This window comes from Poecilia mexicana, unplaced genomic scaffold (genome assembly GCF_051168715.1).
Source record: "Poecilia mexicana isolate PSO_F unplaced genomic scaffold, ASM5116871v1 scaffold_13, whole genome shotgun sequence".
NCBI lineage: Eukaryota > Metazoa > Chordata > Actinopteri > Cyprinodontiformes > Poeciliidae > Poecilia > Poecilia mexicana.
This window is the reverse complement of record NW_028263382.1, coordinates 31,717,574-31,744,753: the sequence shown is the minus strand read 5'-3', so window position 1 is coordinate 31,744,753 and position 27,180 is coordinate 31,717,574. Positions and strand designations below refer to the sequence as shown.

Here is a 27,180-nt window from a genome sequence, read left to right as displayed (position 1 = left end):
GTGAAAATGTAATCTTCCTTTTTGTTTTTCTCTCTATCCTAGCATAACTTCATAGCTTCCCTTTCCGAGTTTAACACAAGTCAATTTTCAGTGACTGATCTGTTAAAATAAAACGGACTGTCTCTTTCAGCGTTAAATCAATAACGGCATGAAAAATGCAGCTCAGAAAGTTTCCTCTTAAGCTTAGGTGAGATTACTTTTTCAGTCTGTTTGAGTAAATTCTAGACTGGAGGAGCTGCTTCAATATTTATAACGGATGCTTGTGTTGCCTGAGGAGGTGAGAGTTTACTTGTCTTCAGCTCCATTAAACCTGATATTTAGGCGTGAAGGTAATTTTTGGGAGTTGAGTGGGAGTTGCAGAAAAATATTAGCTTATAGTACATTATAGAAATTACTCTCATCACCCCTGGAGTAACATTAACAGAAGATGGAATCACTAATTACTTGCAGTCAGCTTTTATACAGTTTAAGGAATTACTTTCAGTGTCTACAGTGACATAGTAAGAAGTTTTTATAATCATATTACAACCACAAACCTCAATGTATTTTATTTGAATTTTAAGTAACAAGCCATCACAAAAAAATCTAGAAGTGTCTTTTTGTATGTCGCCCACTTTACTCTGATACCTTTTAATTAAATCTAAGCAAAGAATTTCCCTTCCAAGTCATGTAATTATTAAATAAATTTGTGTAAAATTTCATTATACGTCCAGATATTCTGTGAAGGCCTTAGAGGTTTGCATCATGAAGGCCAAAGATAAAGTTACAGAAACGTTTCAAGCAAATTTGGGTTATAAAGTAATACCCAGAAGAGAACATCTCAGGGAACAGTGTTCAGTGCATCACCTGAAGTGGAAACTTTTCTTTACTTTTACATAATGTCTCCAAAACTTCTGACTGAACTGCAGGATGTTGGACAGCAACAATATACCTCAGGGATTGGCACAAAGGGTAGGTAAAGTCCACATATTTGGCCACATATTTTTATCAACATGCCGAGCGTGAATGCTTGACTCATGGAGCGTAATGCCCTACGAATTGTTGCATCCAGGCATTCCTTTGTGATTGCAGTACTACATGTAGCTATATATATATATATATATATATATATATATATATATATATATATATATATATAGGAATTATACTGTGGCGCTGTTGATCAGTTGTGTAACTTCTTTGAAAAAATACTTTAGGAATGTGGACTGTGGACACTAACATTAGCATTGGGGACGTCTATTAGCTATTTTAGCCTCTAATAGCTTCTGTAAAAGGCTAACTCTTTTTAGCACAACTTGAACACAAGTTGTGCTAAAACTTGTCCAGCGTCCAATCAGATTGTGACTTTGTCGTCCATTGCTGTCGTTTGCGGCTGTCACTTGTGCGTCAGATTTACAGGTGTACTGGAAAAAAGAACAGGAATGCCCTTTGAAACTGGAAATCTGACTCGAACGGGACAGTTTCTTAAAATGCTGTATGACTACTCTGGGGCGTGTAAAACATGGCGATGGCTATTTGAAACCTCTGTTGGTGTTTGTGCTTGAATGTGGCATGTGGTGAAAAACTATATTATTAATAGTTATTAGCACAGCCACCTAGAAAAAATTGAAAATCTCTCTGCTTTTACAACCACACATTGTCTACACATTCTTAAAAAGTGTTAAAGTATCTAAAATTAAGGCCTTAAAATGTCTTAAATTCATTTTGGAAAAAGTAAGCTAGCCTTAAGTACGTTAATCACAGATCTTAAATCTTATATGCATGTTGTTTTTTTTTGCTCACATGTCTTTTCTATAAGACAAAAGTTTGAGTCGCATTCCGATATCTAGATTGCATGTGACTCTAAACGATTGAAGCTACCGCTAACTCCCTGCTAACGCACCCTAGCTAACTAGCTAGCTTTTTTGCATCTCTCATAGGTAAGTGCAAATTTATCGTCAGTTAGGTAGATGAAGTTCGAACTTTGCTGTGAAGATACAAGCCTTTAAATTTAATTCATAATGATCTTTAAAAAAATCTAAAATTTTAGTTGGTTCTGCAGGTTGGTGAAACCTGCGGGAATCCTATACATTTTGCTCCTGTGGTACATTCAACTGAGGTGTTGGATCATTCCCAGAGCCAAATTGAAATCAGGGTTATTTTGACCAACTTCCTTCTTCTCACTAGGGCTGAAACGATTCCTCGAATGATTCGAGTACCTCGATTACTAAAATTCCTCGAGGAAAATTTACCTGCCTCGAAGCTTCGTTAATTTATGTTTTATTAGTTAGCGCACCGTGTTCCGGCCGGGACTTCATTTGCGTTGCGCGGAGCTCTCACTTCCGCCTCTGAGTTGTTGACAAAAGCTAAGTCTCAGCGGCATAAAGTCCAATCTTCAAGATTGGTCCGTGGGGATTTTATTGATTGATGATAATGCCCGACTTTTTATCGTTTTTGGGAAACCAATAAGCATCCTTAAAATGACTGGGGGAATGCCTGGAGTACGGCAGCATTTCTCCTCCGGGGCTGCTGGTTGAAAGCGAACGGCGGGAAGAGCGCTGAGGTGAGCGGATAGACTGAACAGGGCGGGCGGCTGAGTAGCTGATGCTTACCGTGTAAATGTAGCTTTACCGACGAACCGCACAATAAATTTCATATCCCGGTCTGAAGAAACGGGTGGCGGAGCGCATCGTACATGGCTGGTAGATGAGTTTCTGAGTGTGACCAGTGAAGGTGTCGTAAATATCCCGTATTGCTTCCCCCCGTGTTCGTCCCCCGGTCTAACGGTTCGTCAGTCCGCTGGTCTATTTCCTCCCCTCCACCCCATCTTACGTTCGTTCATTCGCCCTCTCCTCCCACTCCAGGCGGCATTTCCCGTATTTTCAAACCCAAAGCGTGACAGGTTAGGTGGCAAGGTGAGTTTAATTAATCTATTAAACTCACTGAAGATGAATACATAAACTAAAAGCTGGATTGTAGACATTTTTTATTAGCACATTTGTGAGCCTGCCTCTTTGTTATTAAATTCAATATAATTTCAGATTTTTCTATAACTTTTCTTCTGGTTAACTTAGAAAGTGAGCTATTATTGTTACAGGTTAGTTTTCTAAACTACAAAAAAGCAACTGTTAGGGATGCTCAAATATGAAAAATTGGACTGATATTGATATCTGATAGTAACACTGGTATTATGCCAGATTTACCAATATTTCATTTTAGAATTTTTTTTTATCCGATTACTCGATTAATCGTAAGAATAATCGATAGATTACTCAATTACTAAAATATTCGTTTACAACAGCCCTACTTCTCACCAACCTTCGAAGAACTATTGCACTATAGAAAAATGTTTACAATTTTGGAAACTTCAAGTCAAAGGAAGCAAGCTTTAGATTAAAAGAAATATTGTCATTATTAGATACTAATTGAATAATTTACCACACGTTCACTTGGGTGCTCTGATACTACAGTGAAGCATCAGTCTTTCAAGCTGTAAACATGGCTTTAGTGTGTGTGTGTTGGGGCGGAGGGGGCGTGTGTGATTGCAGCAGAGCTGCTTCACAGATAAATGCTATCCGTACACCGTTCCTGCTGCCCTTCTATGTAAACGCCGCTGCAAGTGGATAATGGAAAAGAAAGAGATGAAAGCGGCACGAGATGAATCACGAGGAGCCTCGTGTGTCTGCGTTTTCCTGCTCTGAAGTAAAGCTTTTCAGATACTTGGACACAGGTCTCTTTGAACACAATTCATTGAAGAGCTGGGCCTTTTCTTCCTCTCTGTACTTTCCCTAAGTTCCTCATTTAGTTTTAGAAGACGAGCTTTTGGGGTTTGTAGCCTTTGATTTTGCAGACAAAAGCAACTTGATCAAAATAACAGATGAAGGTCTGGTTCTAGTCTGGGTTTTTCGTTTTTTGTCTGAATGAGGAAACAGAATTTGAAGTACGTAGTTAACGAGAAAGGAAAGAAGAACATGTCATATTTATGAGTCTGGAGATTGGTCAACCTCTAGACAGTATTTTGTTGATCCTTTATTAACATTTCCAGGATCATCCTCCCTGGTCACCATGTCTCGTAGGATTGTTCTTGTTGAGATGGAAAATTATTTTTGATGAACAGAGCGTTCGGTACTTTAATAACTGCAGTGAAGCTCTCAGGTGTTTCATCATTTATCAAAGTTCTCAGGCAGACTGTTATCCACAGTCCTTGGTTTTCTACTAGTAAATAGAATTACTAAAGAAAACTCCATAGTTCTCATTAAGGGTGTATAATATAAAAAGATTTAATTGCAATACTTGGAAGTAATATTGCAATAGACCTCTGAAGAGCTTTCTTATGTAATTAGGCATGGACCTCTGTGTAATATAGTGCCAATGATATTTTTAATATTTTTTGAGCAGGTCATTAATGCACCAAAGCCCTCCACTGCGGCTGAAATAATGTTTTGATTTTTATTATTTTATGATTCATCAACAATGTAAACATATGAGACTTCTAAGTGGGGGCAAATACTTTTTTTTAAAACACACTCAAAAGGCTACATGAGGCTCCCTTATAGTTGCAATAAAATAATGAATGTTATAACCAATCTATCCTAAATCAGAGGTTTTTCTGTCACTGGAGACAGCTGCTATTGGGTTTGAATGGATCTTGTTGAAAAACCAAAAAACAAAATATCTTGTTACATAGCACTTTTTTTTTTTTTTTTACATTTTCAGTGATACAGAGCAAGCTTTGTTAAAAAAAAAACTCTTTTTAGACAATTATTTAATCATTTTTTTATTTTTAATATATTAAAAAGTAGTTGTGTTTTGCTGTAATGTATACTGTAGTCCTTAAAGAAAGCTTGACAGCTAAAATTCCTGTTTCACACTGCACCAACCCATTTGAAAAACCTGTTCCCTTACTAGTCTGTGGTGGCGCTGCCCCAAGAACAACTGATGGAAACAATACAACAACCTCCGAAGAAGATGCTGAGCAAAACTTCCTTCTTCACGAAGTGTAAACAGAAATGAAATGGCGTCACGTTTTAGCAGTTGCTAAATTTCCATTGAAGCATGGCTGGTGTGAATGCACCCGAAGTTATGTTTTGAAGCATTCGCTTCTGTTGTTGTTTGTCCTGTGTGTCTGTGTGTTAACAAGTATAGACAGGAGATGGAAGAATAGCTAGATCTCCACAATATCTCTTATCTATTCATGAAATGCTCATCATAAAAGCCTGGTACACACAACAGTTGTACCTCTTCATGAGGTCACACCAGGAATCCTCTCCTCTTCCACACTCAGATGTGTCTGTCCAATTCAGCTACTGTCCTGGATCTGTGAACCCATCGGCAAATGTTTTAATTAAAAATGTATTGGGTGGTATGAATTTGCTTTTAAGAACAACACATATCTTCTATTACGCCTGAAGTTTGCAATTCTAACTAGTGTCTAAAGTCATAGACGATTACACATGCTGTCATTATAGTTTTCTTCAGTGTTTCTTTTAACTGCAGCCATTACCGCTTCCTTGTTGGAGCTTTATTTGTAAGTGTTTTTTTTTTTAATTATTAAACACCACTTGCTGTACAATGCAATTATCCCACTACTGATTTCCAATACTCCACTTAGCGAAGCAGCATAAGCCTCATTTCCAGAGCGAGAAGCTGTGTACACAAGAAATATGACGCTCTTATAACTGCAGCTTACAGCGATCTGAGTCAACGTGTCAACTCCGAGTCATTAAGTGACGTGAACTCAGAGGACATCCTGTCATAAAAACCGCACCGTCCAAACAATCGTTTCAGTGACACAACGTTCACATTTTCACTGCCGCGCTTCGCGTCATAAACTGTGGATCTGTCAGCCATTCGCTGGGTATCTGCAGGGGCACGGCGCGCTGCAAACACCCTGCAGGGAGCTGCACATATAATTCCCATCTCTCAACGGGGGGGTGGGAACACATTTTTTGGAGATAGGTGCACGTGTGTGAGGCTTCAGTCACCTAAGAAATTATTTTGATTTGCTAAGTCTGAGTACGGATCCAGAGTGGAGACAGAGTTCCAGGAGTAAACAGAGTGCAGAAGCATCCAAAAATACGAGTTCAGAGTCTTTGAGAAGACGAACTCACATTATGATACCATTATCAATACATTACTTGAAAATGGTGTCCAACCACAATATTATCATTTATCGCAATCATTTCTGGGACAATATATCGTCCAGCTAAATTTACTGTGACAGACGTAGAGACAACAACACAGCGTTTAAACTCAGTGGCTATCTCCTGGTATCCTGGCTGTGTCAGCAGTCGTCTTAATAAATAAGAGCAGTACTTTAAGAACACTTGCAGGTGAGCGGCGGTGTATCCGATGCACTCAACAAATTAAATCCCTGAATAAAGAAAGCTACTGGAGACCTTTTTCTTTTTTTCTTTTCTTTTTTTTTTCCGGGCAGCAGCTGCGTTTTTATTTGTTAGAGTACTTCCTTTCTGTCGCTCTGTCGTTGCACACCTCATCAGTTCCTTCCTCATATTCATTCTGTCCCCGTGGGAGCTCGCAGCACACACACACGCACACACACCGATGTCCATACTCGTCCGTATATCTCCACGGAATGGCCCTGTCAAATACCCAGACAGTGGAGTAGAAAATATAGTGATTGTGTACCAGATGTGCCTTGGCCTGGCAGGTCCGCTCAAGGCTCTATATTTACAGATGACATGCTTCCAGTAATAACCAGCAGCGCAGTCTGCCAGAGTAGGCAAGCAGTGGAGCACTGGAAGCTGAGTAACAGCCATCCATCCGGACATAAATCACTTATTCTTGGTGGAACCTACAGATGGCCCGTGGGGGACCGGAGGCCAAATCTAACCGGAGACACAAGTGGAGTGTACGCTGAATAGATAATCACTCCATCTCAGGGGTTTCCGCAGAGGTGCAGACCGCTGTGGGTGCTTACAGCAATTTAGAGTGACCCAATTATCTGCCAGCCCTAAATCAGCAGCAGAAAAAGGCTTTAAAATGCATTATTTTTATTTAATTGTGTGAGCATTGTGTAAACCAACCAGAAGCATATCAATCAAGAACTGACAAACAGTATTTGCATATTTGGAAACTATTCTGAGAATAGTAATGACAGTGGGTTATTTTTAGAAAGCCTTGTGCGATTTAGAACGTTTTATTTTGAAAGATTCTCAGTTCAGATTCCATTTGTAGTACAGACCCAATCGATTAACTAGAATATTATTGACAAGTCAATTTATTTCATGACCTTAATCATTAAATGAAACGCATTATAAAGATTAATTACACACAGATGGATGTTTGAAAGCCTTTCTGCCTACAGTTAATAAAAACATGACTTAAATTACAATATTACATCAGACCAAATAAAAAACATTTTATAAAACAGAAATATAGCCTTAATGAAAGGCAAATATTAAACTTACAATTTTTGAAAGGTACCCTTAATCTGAGCCTTATCAGAACGTGTTTTCTAATTTTTGTTGGAGGCCTACCAGCCTGAAAGATTTGAACCTCATCAACGTTATTGATTAAAATTCCAATGGAAATTTAATGCACATTCAATGTCCAAAATGTTGGTTGACAATTATAGCAAAGCTTTGATTGTTGCAAGCACAGTAAAGATTTTTCTCTGATTTTTAAGGATTTCCAAATAACTATATTTAAAAAAAATTGAGATATAAAAAAGTCAGATAAATTACTAGGAATAATGATACGCCTTTATCTTATTTGGCTTGTTTATTTCCCTATATTATGTATTTATTTTATTTAACCAGGTAAAAACCCCATTGAGATCCATATCTCATTTTCAAGAGGGACCTTGAGAAACAGATTCCTGTTTGAGTTAATTTCATTTTTCATCTGAATTTGCTGATTTTGGTTTTTGCTCCATTCACAATGCATGGCTGCCACCAACAATAAACAGCCTTGCCGTGTAAACACAGCAGACAATGGTTGCATAGCAGCACAGCCCAGGTGAGCAGAAAGAAGAAAAGGTGGACTCTGAATCTGACCTCTCACTCTAACATCTTAAATTGTTAACTTCGAGCTCCATGAAACGACTCGCAAACGAAGCCAAAATAAATCTTATGGAAACTCTGAAACTCATTTACGCACATTTTTACTTAGTCTGTATTCAGATTTCAATTATAACTCTAGTTTCATCATTTTGTCCTAATAGGCATCGGGGCAGTAAAAAAAAAACTTTGTGGGTTATGAGCCAGTGTGTTGTAGATGTGTTTTGAAATGCTTCTGTTTCATTAACTCCACTGTGTTGTGTTCTCAGTTTATGTAGAGAACAGTGGAGGAGAAATGTTCCTTACATCTCAGACACTTTCATGCCAATAAACTTAATTAGTTTTAATTAGATTTCCCAGCTTTCCCCTGCAGCCATGTATAAATAAATGCCAACAGGATACACTAGGATACACATAAATGAGGCGACGACGGCTCAGTTTTTCACATATAAGTCTTGATATTTTTGGTACTTTGTAGCATCATCTCTTTATGTGACATTAACTATAATGATACCATTAAGTAACCCCATCCTTCTGGCAATATTATGAATGGGAGTAAGTGTAAAACAGATAAACTGAACACTTATGAATCAAGTGTAAAGTGATGGTGATGTAATCAAAAGCATCCTTCCTTTTTGGATGGATTTGTGTTTTTGTTTCAAAATGCTGCAGTAATACAGCATTTTTAGTGTTTTTGTGTTTTTAGCTCTTTAGTTTCAATCCGCACAGCCTTCTTGGTCTAAGTGGCATCAGTGCTACCAGTTTAACTTCCTGAGGTAGACGAACTTTTACATCTCTGTGATTTTTCATCAGAATTCAAATCCATCATTTTTCAGGCTAAGGTTCTACTGTGAAATAATGCTAGCAAAAATTCTGTAACCATCCATGCAACAGCATTTTTTTTTCTTGTTTTTTTCTGTATATCATTTTCTTACTGTTAAATGCACAACAATCTTATCTGGAGTAAATGATGTTTTACAATATTTTCAGTAATGTTCTGGCCGCTTCTGTGACTTCCTGAATGAGTTTTTGGTGCAGTCTTGGGGTAATTCTTGAATTTTTTCAGATTGAGGAAAAATGTGCTTCTTTTTGAGATCTTTTGGCCTACTTCATGTTGTCAAATCTAGTGATAATTGTTCCTGGGTGCGTCTGGTGAAGCGGAACCCAATTAAAGTGTTTAATCACAGTTAATTAATGATTTAACATGGAGGCAGTTGCAATTTTACATCAGGGTGGTTTGGTTTGAATTTTTTTTTTTTTTTTTTTTTACTAAATAAATAAAATGATCATTTGATGACAGCATTTTGTATTTGATCAAAATGATATAACATTTCTTAAATATCAGAAACATGTATTTCTAATAAGAAAAAAAATCAAGGGTATGGAGAATGAAGAGTGCCAAATTCCAGCAGAGATAATTTCAGAAACAGTTTATTAAACATAACATTTGATGTGCCTCAGTTAAATGCAATGCATTCATTTTAAAAACTAGATATAATTATTTCATAATTTAGTAAATTATTTAATGTTTGTGTGCTGAAGCGCATCATGAATTAATTTAAACCGTCAGCTTCGCCAATCAGACTCAGTGGGTGGGGTTAGGACTCTGATTGGCTGCTTTAAACAGCAATACAAGACAACCTCTTTCAAGTTGTGTATGACTCTGAGGTCAATAAGTAAATAATCATTGTTGTAATTTGGGCACTCTTCACATTCCATATAAGTGGACCAATACTTTTAAACCAAGCTAATCCATTATTAAACAGTGCCAGAAGCAAAAATATAAGGAACATATTTTCTCTCAGCTGCTTTCTCTGAATTTCTTTCTACACCACGCGTTTTATCGGCTGCATGCTGAGTTAAGTCTGCAGACTCACAGTTCAGCAAATTACACGTTCATTTGATGGCCATCCAGTGGAGATGCTTTTAGAGATTTCAAATTTTGCACCCGGAGACTTTCAAACTCCAACAGCTCCAGAAGCAAGGTTAGAATAAATACGTCGGTGGTATTGTTGGCGTTCTATAATCATGTGATTGTGATTGAAATGCCTGATGTGAAGAGCTGTTCTCAAAGTCAATCAGTTCTGCTCTGAAAACTGCTTCAAGAGGTTTCTTTTATAAAAATGTGGGAGGTGTAAATGATAATAGCTAACACTGTGGATCAATGGGAGGGAAAATGGAAGTTGGGAATAAATTCTTTTAGGACGGTGACTTTGATCAGGTAGATAACGAAAACACTAAATTCACATTTGCCTCTGTCTCCGATCGTTTTTATTCTGCATGTCGCAGTCTGTGGAGGAACCAGTCTGACAAACATGAATCAAAAGATTGAAACAGTGTTTTGTTGGAAAACACTGTGAACTCTCAGCCTTAAATTTCTGCTTTCCACCTGCTTTTTGCTCCATTACACTTCATTTATTGCCCCGCAAAGCAGCCATACTGATGGTTTAGTGACATGTCATTCATTTGTCCACTTTTCCTTTGCAGTTGTATTCGGGTTTCTCACTTATTTATTCTAAAGACCAAAATAAATGCTTTTGTGTATGTTGCATTGAGACCTAAACAACGGGCACTCTACAGAGAGAGTAAAAGCACTTTATCGCAAATCCAGACTTACTGTAATTTTAATACAAGTGGCAAATTACGACTTGTGATAAAAGTAGATATTCACGAGCATTGTTTCTCTGACAGGCATCAACACATTCCTGCCAACTGTTTACTAGAATAATATCCTTTATGTCACCAAGCCAAACTCTGGATGTTTCTTTTTCTTTCTTTTTTTTCTTTTTTTTGTACAAGTTATCCATGTTTTGTTACGTATTAAAATTTAACTGTATGGAAATGATATAGATGTGAAAATATTATTTCTTACCAGCAAACAGTTCATTTTGCTTACAGACAGAAAAAAAGAAGCTAATTGTAAACAAACGTACAAACATACATACATACATTTTGTGACATACATTTAGAGATAGTGGTTCATTTTGTACTCTGAGGAGACGCAGAAAGAAAATAAAATGCTGTCAAAAGAAACATTTTCTCACCAGATGAACTCTGGCGAACAGTGGCGTTTACCTCCATGGGCTTTGGAAGGCCAATTATGACGCATTTATGTTTCAGTCTTTTGGCGTTTGTAGACTTTGAGACGCAGGTAGAGAAAATGGATGGATGGAGAGGTAAATATAATGATCTTGTCCTGTAAAGTAAAATGGAAAACACATCCATATTTAAAAAATTAGAATATGTGTTCTGATGAAGCTCATTTGTCAGATTAAAAGTAGCTTTTGAAGAATAACAACTATTGTTGCGAATATTAAACATATTTTTCATTAGTCTGGTGTAGTATTCTAATCCACCAAGAAATAAATGTGTTTTCATTATCTATCGGCATAAAATAACTACAGTTAAAGAAATGCAGGCTTGAAAACATTGATCTGTATTCAATCTGTCTATTTCCCTTAGTTAATTAAGTTACTGAATGAAATGAACTTTGCTATTGCTTTCCATTTTAATTTTCTGCAAAGTAGCCCTCCATACTGTGTATGATTGTCTGGAAAGGGAAGAAAATATTTCTTTGGCTGCTGCTGGTGGTCTAATTGCTAATGCATAATAAATGCTCTTTCAAGGACTGAGCTAATCCTTGCCTGAGCCTCCTCACTCATTTTCCAGAGCTGCTCTGAATGGCAGCAGGGTTAAAAGCTCCACACTGGTTCAGGCTTCCTGGAACCCCCTGGAGAATAATTTGCTGGTGGCCAGAGCTGCTTCAAAGCAAAACTTTGAAGAGAGAGATCCAACTTGTTGCTAGCCTGCTAGATGTAATTATTAATGTCGTGGAGGTAGAGATTCTCCTCACTGCATAGGCAGGGATCCTGTCATTAACCTGGATCCTGGTGTTATGTTCAAGGTGCTGCAGTGAGTTAGCCGGGCACTACAGTCAGTAAATTAGAAAATGTGTTTTGAACTACAGGATTGAGGACTATAATGAGTCTGTGCTCCATTTATAATTAATCAAGGATGACTCTAACCAGTTGGGGTTTTAGATTTGATTTAAGGGAATTCAGTGTTTCAGCATCTTCGCAGTTTTCTGGATGTTTGTTCCATAGAAGCTGAATGCTGCTTCTCCATCTTTGGTTCTGCTTCAGGTGATACAACAACAGCAGATCTTCATTGGATTGTGGTGCTAAGTCATTCACATCAGCAGCGGCGTTCTGGATCAGCTATAGCTTGTCTGATTTTCTTTATTTTATTTTTTTAGGCAGACCTGTGAAGACACTTGTACATCTAAAGATAAACGCATGGATGAGTTTCTCTAGATCTCACTGAGACATTAGTCCTCTAACCCTGGAAATGTTCGTCAGGTGATAGAAGGCCGACTTTGTAACTGTCTTTTTGTGGCTGAGAAAGTTCAGGTCTGAGTCCATCACTACATCAATGTTTTGGATCTCATCTCTAGTTTCCAGCTGTAATACCTGAAGCGGTGTCTCACTCTACATTGTTCTTCTTTAGGTCCAAAGCCAATAACTTCATGTTTTGTTTCTGTTGAGCTAGAGAAAGTTTTGGCACATCCACTCATTGATTTGGGTTCTGAATCAAATGGTGACTTTGTAATGTAGAGCTGTATATCATCTGCACAGATTGTAGTAACTGATCTTATTATCTTTTATAACCTAAGCTGACAGGAGCATTTAGATATTAAACAGAAAGGGTCCCGGGGTTGAACCTTGAGGTACTCCACATGCAACTCTGATTGGTTACCTATTCCCACAAAGAAATCCCAGTTCTTTATGTAAGATTCAAACCAATTGAGTTGACAAGGTGTAAAGCTGTGCTGAGGTCCAACAGAACCAACACTGATTCTTCCACAGTTTGTATTTAAATTTATGTAACAGAAAACTTTGACAGGGACAGTGAGCATGGAAACTGAAAGGCATCAAAGCACTTGGTCACCATTAGGAAGCTGTTTAACTAATTCAACAAAGCCCAAATGTCTGCATTACAACAGTTTTCTTATTGGTCTGATGTAAAATGCCACATCTTCATCAATTAAGCGGAAAATCATAATTAACAGGAAAAAAACGCTTGAGAACATAAATCTGTACCATTAATCTTTGTGTTTCACTTAGTCAATTAAATGGACTTTTCAGTAACACTAACTTATTGAGTTATGACAATCATTAAAACTTTCAATAAATCTTCTGGCCCTACGCTTACAACTATAAGCGTGGCTTTGTGATAAAATGGGAAATGATAATTAATGTCTTAAAAAAAATCTGCACGTGTCGGCAATATATTTCTCACCAAGCCATGGCCTTTATGAGGAGGAAAGTTTTTATTATTATTTTTTTTTTTTTAAATCCCCTTCAGTGCATTTGTTTGGACCAAGAAGGTTTTATGCAGAAATGGAAATATTTATCTTAAATAGCATCTGAACCAAACAGCAGCTCATTAAGTGGAGGAAGCCTCAGTTTTCTCCTTGTTGTGTGTCGACTCTGGAAGGAGCTTTAATCATTGCTGAAAAAATACCATAGTAGCGGCTGGATGCTGTTCTGTAATGCAGCATTAAATTGCATTGCATTCTGTACACACAATGAAATCGGCATACATGCATCACCTTCCAGGGATATTGATACTTTGTTCCTTTTTCCTCACAGTTCAGCTACAAACTTCAGAGAATTTTATTAGGATTTCTGTAACAGACTGAAACATAAAACATAGTTTTTGTTGTTTTCTTTTAAGGAAGGAAATTATTTTCTTTTTTTGAAAGATTTATTTGTTTTGCTCTAGTGGCCTTTATTTGATAGGAAAGTGGTTAATGAGAGAAGGGGGAAGACATGCAGCAAAGGTCACCAAAGCCAGGAATTGAACCTGTGACATCTGCGTCGAGGACTAAGGCCTCCTCCATATGTGGGTTGTGCTTAACCCCTGCACCACCGCAGCACACCCTTGAAATTATTTGCTTTTAAGAAGAAAAATATGAAGAGTGTGGCTTGAAGCCCCAAAACAAAATAGCACTTTACAAAATAGTGAAAAGAGTCAATCTTTAATGTAATTTATCTAAATGCCTTTGATATTTGTTAGAAAATTGAGAACATGGGTGAAAACCTATAAAAATGCAGTATACAGTTTCGTTTCTATAAAAACGAAACTTTTCCACAGTTTCATCCCTGACCAGTTTGGTATCAATTTCCCAAAGCCTTGAACATGTCATGAAAAACCGTTTAGTCCAGCAGCTAAAAACTGAATTGTTGACACGGTGTTGAGCAACTTTAAACCTACCAAGACTTGGTCACATTTTTTTATTATTTGTGTAACATTTTAAAAAAACATGCTTTTTTTTTCTTCAACTTGAAAAACTTGTCCTATTCTATATTATCATGGTTTCATTTCTATGAGACATTTTTTAATGTTTGTTTTTACTGTATTTCAGCCAATTGCCTGTGAGTTTCGAAAGAAAATCTTTGTTTCTTCTTGAGTCTTTGCGAGGCTTTTAGACGGCTGCTTGGGGGCAAATATTGCCAACAAACAAGAATTACACCAAGCCTCTTTTCAACTCCACTTCTGAATCTGATGTGTGGAAAATCGCAACGAGGTTTCTTGTTGTGACACTTCTCTGCCGTGGCGCCAATCGACAGAAAGTCCATTTAAGTCTTTTATACTGAGGAGACACTTGAGAAGCCATCAGTTCCTGCCAGAGGGTCTCGGCTCGCATTATCCCCGCAGACCTTCAGAGCTGTCAACAGGGCCGCCACTGCAAAGAGAAGGAGGAGAATGCAAAGAAAAATGTGATCTGACTGCTGTCAGAGTCCTGAGGCTGAAATGATTAATTGTATCAACTGTGATGAATCGATTATTGAAATAATTGTAAACTAAGTCAGTATTAATTGTTAACTGGAGTATACAAACTAAAAATATAGTGCCGTTTACTAAAGGAACATTACATTATATAAATTTAGGCAAATTTATATAAAAAATAGATATATTTTGCATTTATGATAAAAAAAAAAACGTAAATCAATGCTGTTGTATTTTGGACAGTAAAATGTTTTTTCCTGTTCAAAAAGGACTTGAATCATTTGTTTATTACCTTCATTTTGTGATGGATTTCTCATATTGTTAAGAGAAAAAGCTCAAGTGGTCAAATTAAATATCTGCAGGATTTTTTTTTTCATCCGGTTAATCGTCAGAATAGCCGATGGAATAATCGATCACGAAAAATGACCGTTTGTTCTGTGATTAATAGCTTTGAATCTGCCTACCATACCTGGTCTAAATATAGATTTTGTGTCTGTTTTTCATCCAAAGGTGCGGGGCGAAAGCACAGCGCCTCCCACTGGCGTCTGCAGAACATCGCACAAGAATCCGTCGAGAGCTCCGATGAGGAGTTCTTCGACGCCAGAGGTAACACTGAGTTTTATTCCTCTCTCGCTCTGACAGTTTATATATTCCCAGTTTTCTGGTGTTATGTTCATGCATGTAAATCCTTTGACACTTTTACCTGTCATGTTCCAAATTTTTTTTTTCAATTAGCTTTAGCATTTATTCACTAATTATGTAAACTGTAAAAATATTTTCGCTGGATTTTATTTAGAATTGTCGCAGAAAATGGTGATAAATACAAATATATGCCACATTTAAGAGGCATAGCAGTCCAGAACAGTGACTTTTTTTTTGTTTATTTCACCAGTAAGTACTATTTAGTGCTGGATCATGGCCTCATGGTCAGATTACCTGTCTATGAAAGCAGAAGGGAGTCTCACTTTTTAATCTTTCTCATGCTGGAAGATAATATCTGCGGTAAGAAGGCTTAAGAAATTATGAAAGTGACACACCGGCGCTCAAAGTAAAGCAGGTGCTACTCGGAAACTAAAAAATGTTAATGGGGATCTTTAATCCAGAATGTGATCATTTTTGAATAAATGCAGAATCTTCTCACCATTTATTGATCAGAAGTTTATGATTTTCTAATGTTGATCATTAAATTTAGTTTAAAGTTGTTGCCTCCTCTGTTTAGGCTCCACATTTCACATTCCTCAAGATTCTATTTTCTAGGATTGTTGTATTTTTATCTTTGTTTTTTACATATGAGAAGTAACTTATTTTGCCAATTCCAAAGCTGTTAAAATCTTCAAATACTTGAGACAGTGGAGATGTTTTTAGAGCTACAGCAGACGCTAACATCTACAGCCTTTTCTCTGTTCTTGGGCTCACAACAAAAATGAATAACACTCCTGGATTGGCTGCTTTGCCAACGGCAGCCGATAGCATATGATGTAACATTGCTCTTAGATATTTCAGCTTTCCAAGCTTCAGTCTCTATTGAATATTTTAAACATTTGCTACAAAAAAAAAAAAATCTCTAATCGAATCAGGAAATTTTCTGCAGTTAATTTGGAGTCATCTTTCACAGAGAAATCCACAAACAGGAATGTGTGGTTCAAAAATGACATTTTTAACCACATACTGAAATTAAATCAAATATACTAGCATCTGTTTGATAATTGCTAGTTGGTTGCAAAAATATTTTTAATTAGGGGTATCATACTAAATGAGTGTGAATATAAATGAAAATTTTTTAACATTTTTAATTGTGTAAAATGTATATATATATATATATATATATATATATATATATATATATATATATATATATATATATAACATCTTCCATTTTATAAGCGTAACCTACTTTGCTTTAGTGTCATATAAAAACATGATATTTGTGTTCAAAGTGCTTTACACCATAAAAGCCATTATTAAAATCATCAAACAAATATAATGATCAACGTTCCAGGCAACTCTAAACAGGTTGTTCTTTAAATACCTAATTTAAAAAAATCTCAGTGTTTCTGGAGTTTGGAGGTCAGTGGAGCCAAGAAGCTGATTGCTGCTCCTCCATGTTTGGCTCTGCAGTTCACCAAATATACATTTATATGCATTAGAACACAAGGCACTGTATATGTGCAACACACTGTGAAGTTATAACATGTCTGTACTATGATTTTTTTTCTTTTTTATTTAATATTCTGCATTCAGTAACAAGCAGACAAGAACAAAAAGATTCGGTTAGTTTCACAGCTCAGCAGCGAATAAGAACCACACTCGGACCACCTCACAAGTCCGTATTAATGTTTAAAGGGAAGCTCTGAAGCAGTTGGAGTTGGCAGCCAGACTCTACAGACTGTTTTTTGTTTAGTTTTTTTTCCTTTCTGCGTCTGGCAGAAGTTTGGAAGCTCCACTACGAGGGGAACAACTCAGAATAACAATGTCCGCTGTGTAGAAAACCAGAAGGCTTGAAAGGATGAGCCGCTGTTATATCATACTGTCAACTGTTGCCTTGACTCATCACAATTTCTTCCATCAAGTTGTTCTTCCTGAAGAAATCCTGCTTTAAAATGGCTCGAATGTGACTCCGTCCCTCAGCATACTGTTTATTATCTGCGGATATACGAAGCATGCGCTCCTGGTCTCCCTTCTCGCGTGCCTGCAGCTGCTGACCCTCCACTCCGCTCCGACACTCTTGACTTCTTGGCTCGACGATCTTATCACCACGGTGGAGAAGGTCACTTTGGCAGCAAGCCATAAAGCAGCTGAAACCATGACTCAGACCGCCACATAGAAATGCCAGACAGCTGCTCAATCTGCACACATAATGATATGTAATTAAACTATTTTCTTAGTATTGGTTAGATGTATTAACCACGCTGTGACTCAGGCCCTATGGTGCAGTGAATACTCTAATTTTACAACAGAGCGAATTCATAAAGGGAATTAAAAATGCATGCAGAGTGAAATGAATCTGGGCTGTAAGTAGTAAGACGATCCTCGAAATGGAGGGTGTTAAAAAGTTTATGTCTCTGTATCTGTGGGTATTTTCTGATTTCAGTGTGGGGAAAAAAAAGTCTTTCTTGTCTGAACCTTCTGTTATTGTTGGCTGTCAACACGGGTGTCAGACTGAGGTTGCCTGAAGTCATGCATGATGTTTTGATTGGCAGGTGAGAAAAACTGCAAGTTAATCAAGCCCGTAGTTTGGAAATTCAGGAACATTCTGATAAATGTGCGGTGCCTGTCGACATGGGGAGGCAGCTCTCCGGTCAAATGTCATTTCTGTTACCAAAAAGGTTTATTACTTTGTGCACCTGCTTTACAACCATCTGAATTTTTCAGTGGAACTAGCTGTTTTTGAATCAAGTTTAAATGGCAGTTTTTATGTTTGACTTTATTCTGTATAATTTGTAATTTTTCTTCTAGACTGGTTGTGAAACAGTAACGATAGGGATGAGTGTTGTGTGTTACTGGCATCTCTGACGAGTCTCATCATGCAGTTTTGTGTTGTGTAATATGTGGTTCATTTATATGGAAGAGATGAAATATATGGAGGTCAGTGTGATGATTATTATCCTTGCTGCTTTCATTTCAGTGGGAAAGCAGCAGAAAAAAAAGTGTTCGGAAAAACTATAGCATGCTATTTCCTACTACCTACCAAAGGATTTTGTTTTTACTTTTTCCTTCTTAGCCATCTTATGAAATTGTAATTTGTATATCATGATGGATCAATTATTAAAGGCTGTTTTCTGAAAAAAAAAAAAAAAAAAAGAAAAAGCATACTCGGAGCTGTAATTAACGCAAAACTGTACAAAATATATACATTTTGCATTTAAAATAGTAAAGAAAATATACTTATTTATCTGTAAATATGGTCTACCCACAACTTTTCAGCTGGTACAATTTCAGCTTTACCTGGTTAAAATGGTGTAAACACCTTTACCTATCTAATCTTTTATTGGGTTTATTGGGACAAAAAATAAATTAATTAAAAAAATCAACATATTAGCTGTACAGGCCTGATCTTTTCAAATGTTAATGTTAGAATCCCCAAATCCGCAAATAATAATACAACTCACCTAGTTTAGTCTTATGAGTTTTATATAAAGTACAATGTTTGCAAAACACACATTCATAAAAAAAAAGAAAAAAAAAACAAAAGTATTTTTGGACCACCCCCACAAATTGGAGCCCTGGTCTACCGCCCTAAAGCAAACTTTCTAAAGTTTGTCCCAGTACATTTTGAATTTGAGCTGCATCCTGAAAAAAAGGATGCAGCTTCCCTTGACCTCTCAGTCACCAGACTATTTGTGCACTTCTCCCCAGATGAGAGTCGTGGTCCATAGGGAGTGCACTGCACACTGATTTTTATTTATCGGGCCCCTTCCTCATGGCCCTGTATTTATAGATATGGAGCCTGAATATTGACCATTGGAGCTGCTTGGTGAGCTCCTTTGGTTGAAACTAGGGCAGAGCCGAGATGCAGTGCTAATAGCATTCTATGTGGATGCTTAAAATAGTTGGGGAACAATTTTATGCCATCATGTATAGGAAGGAGTAGAAGACCACTTAAAGTCCATATATAATCAAATTTTTTATCTCATGTTATGGTTTTATACCACAATATTGGGTTTCTAGAAAGGCTGTTTAATCTCCTCAATGTAAAAACTCAGAAGAAAATTCTCAAACAACATAAAGAGTGAAACTGCTGTCTTCCTGTCTGAAGTCATGACTGGTGATATGTAAAGTGAAAAATATTATGGTTTTTACTGAAATGCATAAAATTTGACTTCATAAGAGTCTGATTGCTGATGAAACCAGAAACATGTTTGCAACTGCTGTTTTTTTTTTCTTTTTTTTTCCTGCTGTTCAACTGCTTTAAACAAAATCAGACATCCGAATGCCCACAAACAGACACGCATTAGTCTGACTGCTTGGCTTTTCATGGTCCCAGAGGGAGTTCATTAGAGAAGAAAGAGAATACTTACCCATCCAATTATCCACTTCAGTGTGCTTATCCCCGAGAGTCTGCTGATGGAGATACTTACCAGTTATGTTTTAGTTTTAGAACATGCTATTTTACATTAGGCCAGTCAATATCCTGTAGTAGTAGGGTGTCTGGTGTACGACAGTTATGTCATAAAATACGATTTCAAAATCTAGTATTAGGCGGAGTGAAAATGTGATTCAGTGGGAAACAAATCAGATGGTGCCTGAGGATGCATTCACACCAGCCCTGTTTAGTCTGCTTTAATCAAACTTTAGTTCATTTGCAGTTTGTTTGGAGATGTGAATATGTAATTGAACTCAGCTCTCTACTTGTAGAGCTTTAACTCTTCATAGGTCTAAAGATGTGCGTTATGGACAATGTATTAAAATGTTTTTATTTCGTTTATGATTCCCTTTTTTTCTCTCTGTTGTGCCTCAAGATAGTACTCTCTGTAAATTCCTTTGCATATTCTATTCTCTAAAACCAGCATGTTCCCAGCACACAGTGAAAGAAAGCATTAAATATTTATCGTCATCACAGCTCCTGCAGAGCTGACTCTGACATTCCTTTAAATGCATTTTGTCAGAGCGTTGTCGAGTCACCTATTCGTGCTACGGAGCGAGATGCCGGATGAGGGGTGATTTACCTCTCCACCTCTCCACCTTCACACTATTTAAAGCTCAGCATTCCCCAGTGGGCCATGAAATCTTTCAACTGGGTGTGAAAGAAAAGAGATGTATTTCTGTCATGTAATTAAATGACAGAAATAAGGAGAACAATTTTACAATTATATCTCTGGGTATTATTTATAGTGATGTATTTCAATTATTTAAAAAAAAAAAAAAACTCAGCCGTACGGGAACATGTTCTCATTTACTTTAATGACCTGTTATACTTAATATGTGGGGGCGGGAGCATGCACTACCAATTAAAAAGGGATATACAGTCATATTTAAGAAATTAGAACATCCGTTCTAAGGCTCATTTGTAAGGTCAAAAGTACAGTTTAATAACCTTTAAGTAGGTATTGAAAATACTTTGCATTAAGGTTGCATTTCATTTTATGAACTCTGTGTAATACATGTGTGGAGTTTAATCTTAACCATCTGTATCCAAGTTTGAAAACAAAAGATCTCTTGTGTTGTTTTCTGGTTGTTTGACAAGCTAATAAAGATCAGCAAAGATTAAACGTATAAGAAACCTCCATCACTTTTAAATTGTTGCTATTGCAGCATTCTTGATAGTAGAAAAAGGAAGTGACAGATGAGATGTAAACTGATTTTAAGCTCTGTGGAAGTATCATGACAAGCTAACCTCTAGTCGCCTACAACTAACTAACCACTAGCAGCACAACTAGCTAACGTCTAGTCACTTACAACTAGCTAACCACTTGCCTCTACAACTAGCTAACGTCTAGTCACTTACAACTAACTAGCCACTTGCCTCTACAATACCTTTACTCTTCGATGGTGATATAAGCTACATATCTGGAATAATTCTAATACTTCTCCAAAATGAAATGTTTTACCTTTTCTTCGCTCAAACCCTTTTCAGCTTGAATTTCAGAGTATTTTAGTTTAAAGAGAGACACATAGTGAGTATCTAAGTAAAAACTGTGCCACTGTTGTTGCAGAAAGCCAGAGTGGCAATTTGTGAAGTTGTCCTCTGTTATTGTTGTAAAAGTTTGTTTTTTTTATTTCTGCTTTCAAACATCAACTAAATAATTCTACGCTAAATCACATGTTTGAATCACTGTTGGAGATCAGGTACTCATTTTTTTGTTTCTGAACACACAAAAAAAATCTGCATTTTCAATCCTGTCTTAGGATAAGGACTACCTAACGCTTAAACAACAAAGCTGTGTTATATCTACTTGTCAAACATAGACTGAGTTGTTATTTATTACAGATTTTTTTAAACACAAGTTTTGATTTATGAAATCTTATTGAAGACTGTTTGTTTTCCGTAAAATATTTTTAACAACATAGCATTTCTCTTTGTGAACACATTGTCACGCCTCATCTTGCAAGCAGGATGTATTGTCACACTTAATGTCTGTTTGTGAGGCGTGACTCACTGTGCATGATGCAGGGAGCCAACAAGGAGCAAAATAAGCACTTCGGGACAATTAATAATCTCTAGTTCATAATTTACAATTCAAAACATCTGAAGATCATTCTTCTAAACTGAAAACATATTTTTAAAACACAGTTTAAAATTCATGACATTTGTATTCAACTGCTAAATATTGTATTTTTGGATATGCACTGCTTTATATTGAGATTTACTCAAATATGCCACATGAAAACTTGTTAAAGCTGTCAGTCACTAACCATTTTAGTAAAACACATTTGTTTATTTTTTTTAAAACCTGTCTGAAAAAAAATTCTCTGAAATATACCATGGATATGAAATTTCCATATCCATTATGTTCTGGGTTCAGACTTGGGGTGTAATCAGTGTGCAGTTATGCACATTTTTGGTGAAACCCCAGTTAGAGCACTTCAGTTTAACCTGCGTCATTTTGGGTGGTTACTTACTGGAAAGTTTGTTTGTAAGATTAATTATTTAACCCATTAGGCATTATGTGAGACAAGGAAAGAAAGTAATCCATAACTTTACAGAGCCCATAATCAGAGCGCTGACACCGAGGCCATTGACCTTCACTGCAATAAGATAATGGGTTGCCCAGAAGCCTGTCAGGTGCTCAACGCATAACTTACCCATAAACATAGCCACTGTGTAAGCTAGTGAAAATGTGGCATACTATTTGAAATCTCACTTTCCGACAATGAACACTTATTACCGGACCCCTAGTGGAATCCTAAACCCAGCACCAAAATAAGAACGAACAGAAAAAACATCAGTAAGTACACTAGTGATCTGAATAGGTTTCACTGACAAATATTCAAGGAGAAATGTTAACACTTTTAGAAGAAAAGGAAAATAAGATCCTCAGGTCTTCACATGAAGTTTAGCATTTCTGTCACTATGAAGTCTCCAAAACTGAAAGAAAACTTAGATTTTTAAGGAAAACCAAAGTTCAGTTGATCAAAGATATAATATAGCATAGTTATGCATGCGGTGCATTCATACAGACTGTGTTGGGTTAAAATTTCCACATTTAGGAATATAGATTACAGTTACAGACAGTACACTAACAAAAGATACCAGGAGTTTAGCTCAGATGCTGCTCAGGATTTATTTTTAAATCCAAATCTTAAATTCTTAAATTCCCCTTGGATCAGAGCGTTTTTTCCAGGTACATAGTGCTTCTCATTGACACAATTAAGTAACTATCTAACCATCAGTTGTTATAAGAATGTTGTATAAATGAAACCAATGTAAAAGAAATTTGACTTTGCATCATAGCGTTATCTAATGTCTTGAAATTGGCCTCTGTCTCTTTAAGAACTTCCTACCTTTTCCGACGCTCCACATTCAGGATATCATCACAACAATGCTTCTCCAAGCCATCCAACTGTTCCTAGGAACATTGCAGTTCACATAATGAACTCAGCTGATGTGAGGATCCACCAGGTGTTTGCTAATTGCTGCTGCCGCTAGTCTGGAGGAGCTGAGTGGGGGAGAGGCAATACAGTATGTGTGCCATTTCAGGTTTTTATTGGGAAATCATCCAGTGACAGTGAAATTTCTAGAGAACAGATGAATTAATTAATTGTACATCTTTTAATAATGTTAACTATTGAATGTTATGTATTTGACTCATAAAGTCATGTTTTAAATAAAAATGTTCAGTGGTGCAGGTTTTGTCTTACAGCTAAACTCAGTGTGATATCTGGGTTTCTGCAAAGAACCATGTTGCTTATATTTTAAAAACAATTCACGTTACTTTAAAGCATATAGAGTGTAGAAATCTTACCATGCCACATTTTACTGTCTCTGATAGAAAACAGAGAAAGGACGTATATGAAGCCAAGATTATCAAACTATTAGGTTGCTCCAATTCAGTTCTTTAAAGTTACAAACATTATCTTCAGTCTCTAGGTAAGTATTTAAGGGGAAAACTCTTCATAGAAAGACAGATATATAAAAAAAACAAGAACAAAAGAATATGAATGAAAACTGTTGATTGCGTCAGTGAGACTCCCAGTTATAGGGCTCAGTAAAGAGAGGAAGTACTTGTATCCTGCAGCAAAAGAGAGAAAGAAAACTATTTGAAATGTAAACATTGGCTCAGTGTGAGGAATGCCTTCCTTAGAAGGAAATTCAGGATGAGCTTGTTTACAGTCGTTTACATTTTGACACACATCAGGTAGGCACTTACTTACTTGTGTCATTAAGTGGCGAGTTTCTTATAACATAGATCTAAAGCATTAACCATCACTGTAAACTTGAGGGATTCTTATAGTTCCAGTTTAATGGGTGAATTCTTTAGAGTCTGTGTGCTAATGATGGCCTTTATAATGTTGCACATATCTAATCTATATTTCTTCTGTCATAATGTGTTTGCTAGATTATGTATTTAGGGTAATCACAGTTTGTAGCTCAACAAATAACATCACAAAAAAATAAAAACAAATCTCAACAGTTCAAGATATTGAAGCCGTGCATGTCTTGTTTATCAGTTGCCTGACAGCCTGACAAATTATGTAGCTACCATTTTATTTTCATATAAAGCTGGTAATTTGATTGGTAAAATGTATTGAATCTATTATTTTTATGCGTTGTATAGGACTGTAGAGTTTGGGGTTGTTTGTGCTTGCGTGGTGTTTTCTCTCTTTGCCGGAGCACCAGGTTATTCCCTGGATGGTGGGGCTGTGCGGTGTGTGCTCCTATGCACCTGCAGGTCATCAAGCTCATCAAGCTGCTGTATAACAGGAGCTGAGCCTTGGTCCTCGAAGTTTTCTTCTACCGTACATCTAGTCCTTCGTGTTTTTCCTAAAGGCTCTTCCTCGCGCGCTCTTGCAGTCTTGCCTCCAAGCTGCTTCCTGTCTACAGCTCCTGCTCCATAACCACATCATATCACCACAACCGGCAATCTTTAGGATCCTCTTTCCATCCATCGTCCGCTCCTATCCTCCAATGTCTTTGTGTTTCCTCAACTTCTGTGACATGCAACGACTACAGTCAACCAACACCTCAAGCTCTTCCCGTTCCTTGCTGGTGTTCCGCACTCCAACATCAGTAAGCTCACTTTCTTCTACACAAGACCTTGATCTGCCTTTTTATAAAGGGCGTAAGCAGCACACCCACCACTTCCCATATTGGGCATAATTATATTTCATCATCACTTATTTACATTGAACCTCCAAGCCCTGGTCTTTATCTGCTTCCATCTCCATACATAGTAGCCTGCAGCTCTGGAATGCGACTCCATTCGACATGTAGTCCCACCATATGGCTTCGTCATGATTCAAAGACAGATCCAATTCTTGTCCAGGGAGCACCTTTCGTCAAGAGCCTCGTGTTTTATAGGTCATGCTGTGACCGCAGAACAGACTCTGTGTTTTCACTGAAGTGAACTGATGATGAACTAATAGCAGAATGTAAGCATTCTAACACAATATATGAATTATATCTTTGAAGACATTTTACTTAACTAAGGTAACATAGTATGACAGACTGTGACCAGACACCACAATGTACGATGTAATCTGGTGGCAAAGGAGGATGATTACAAAGAGTGAAAGAATTCAGGGTGTGTTTACACAGAGAAAGTGAGAACATCATGTCATGATGTGTCAACTGTAACACACAGCCTGTGTGAACTTTTTAATGTTTTTTCTGTCTTCTTTATATATATATTTTAAAGCAGCTAGAAATTATCTAATATTTTAGGCCAAAGTAAAGAAAAAGTTAATCTGTGTGTAGAAATGTTTACTGACTGAACCAGTCTATGAGTTGACCTCAGATTATCAGGTCACTCACTTTCAGGGGCGTGGTATAGACAAAGCGCAGCCCAAAGACCCCGATGATGAGTAATAACATTGGACTTGGTTTTCCCTCGCCCAGACGCGGGCCACCGGGGCCCCACTCTGGAGCCAGGCCTGGAGGTGGGGCACAATGGCGAGCGCCTGGTGGCTGGGCTTTTACCCATGGAGCCCGGCTGGGCTCAGGCCAAAGAGGAGACGTGGGTCTCCTCGCCTGAAGATGGTGACCCCATTGGTTCACCATTGGAGGTGAGCCAATGGGCTCACCACCTGTCGGAGGGGCCAAAGGGGTTGGGTGCAGTGTGTGATGGGCGGTGGCCGAGGGAGGGGACCCTGGCGGTCCGATCCTCAGCTGCAGAAGCTGGCTCTTGGGACGTGGAATGTCACCTCTCTGGTGGGGAAGGAGCTGGAGATAATGTGCGAGGCTGAGAGGTTCTGGCTAGAAGTAGTCGGCCTCACCTCGATGCATGACTCTGGTTCTGGAACCAGTCTCCTTGAGAGGGACTGGATGTACTTCCACTCTGGAGTTGCCTATAGGGAGAGGCACCGGGCAGGAGTGGGAATACTTGTTGCCCCACATCTCAGCTCCTGTACGTTGGGGTTTACCCCGGTGAACGAGAGGGTAGCCTACCTCTGCCTACGGGTAGGGGGACGGGTTCTGACTGTTTGTGCTTACGGGCCGAACAGCAGTTCGGATTACCCACCCTTCTTGGAGTTCTTAGAGGGGGTACTGGAGAGTGCCCCTCCTGGGGACTCCCTTGTTCTGCTGGGAGACTTCAGCAGAAGTCTCCCAGCCACACCTTCCGTGGGCAATGACAGTGAGACCTGGAGGGGCATGGTTGGGAGGAACGGCCCCCCGATCGGAACTCGATTGGTGTCCTGTTGTTGGACTTCTGTGCTCATCACGGATTGTCCATAACAAACACCATGTTCAAGCATAAGGGTGTCCATATGTGCACTTGGCACCAGGACACCCTAGGCTGCAGTTCGATGATCAACTTTGTCAGAGTTTCATCGGATCTGCAGCCATATGTCTTGGACACTCGGGTGAAGAGAGATGCAGAGCTGTCCTCTGACCACTACCTGGTGGTGAGTTGGCTCCGGTGGTGGAGGAGGAAGCCAATCAGACCTGGGAGACCGAAACGTGTAGTAAGGGTCTGCTGGGAATGTCTAGTGGCGTCCCCTGTGAGGTGGAGCTTTAACTCCCATCTCCGGCAGAGCTTCGGACACCTTCCGAGGGAGGTGGGGGACATTGAGTCTGAGTGGACCATGTTCCGTGCCTCCATTGCCAATGCGGGTTATCAGGTTGGGCTCTCCAATCTCTGGGGACGAGGTCACCGAGGTGGTCAAAAAGCTCCTCGGTAACAGGGCCCTGGGGCTGGATGAGATCTGCCTGGAGTTCCTTAAGGCTCTGGATGTTGCGAGGTTGTGTTGGCTGACGCGACTCTGAAATATGACATGGACATCGGGAGCA

The 27,180-nt window shown here is 38.1% G+C and overlaps 1 protein-coding gene across 1 annotated transcript in view; it reads left to right on the top strand.

The window, feature by feature from the left end:
- The window catches only part of pitpnm3 (PITPNM family member 3), a 154,447-nt gene that overhangs the window by 26,732 nt on the left and 100,535 nt on the right, over positions 1-27,180 (top strand). Inside the window, exon 2 of the mRNA XM_088012065.1 lies at positions 15,303-15,398. Coding sequence (XP_087868191.1) covers positions 15,303-15,398 — 96 coding nt within the window. The remainder of the gene's footprint in view (positions 1-15,302; positions 15,399-27,180) is intronic.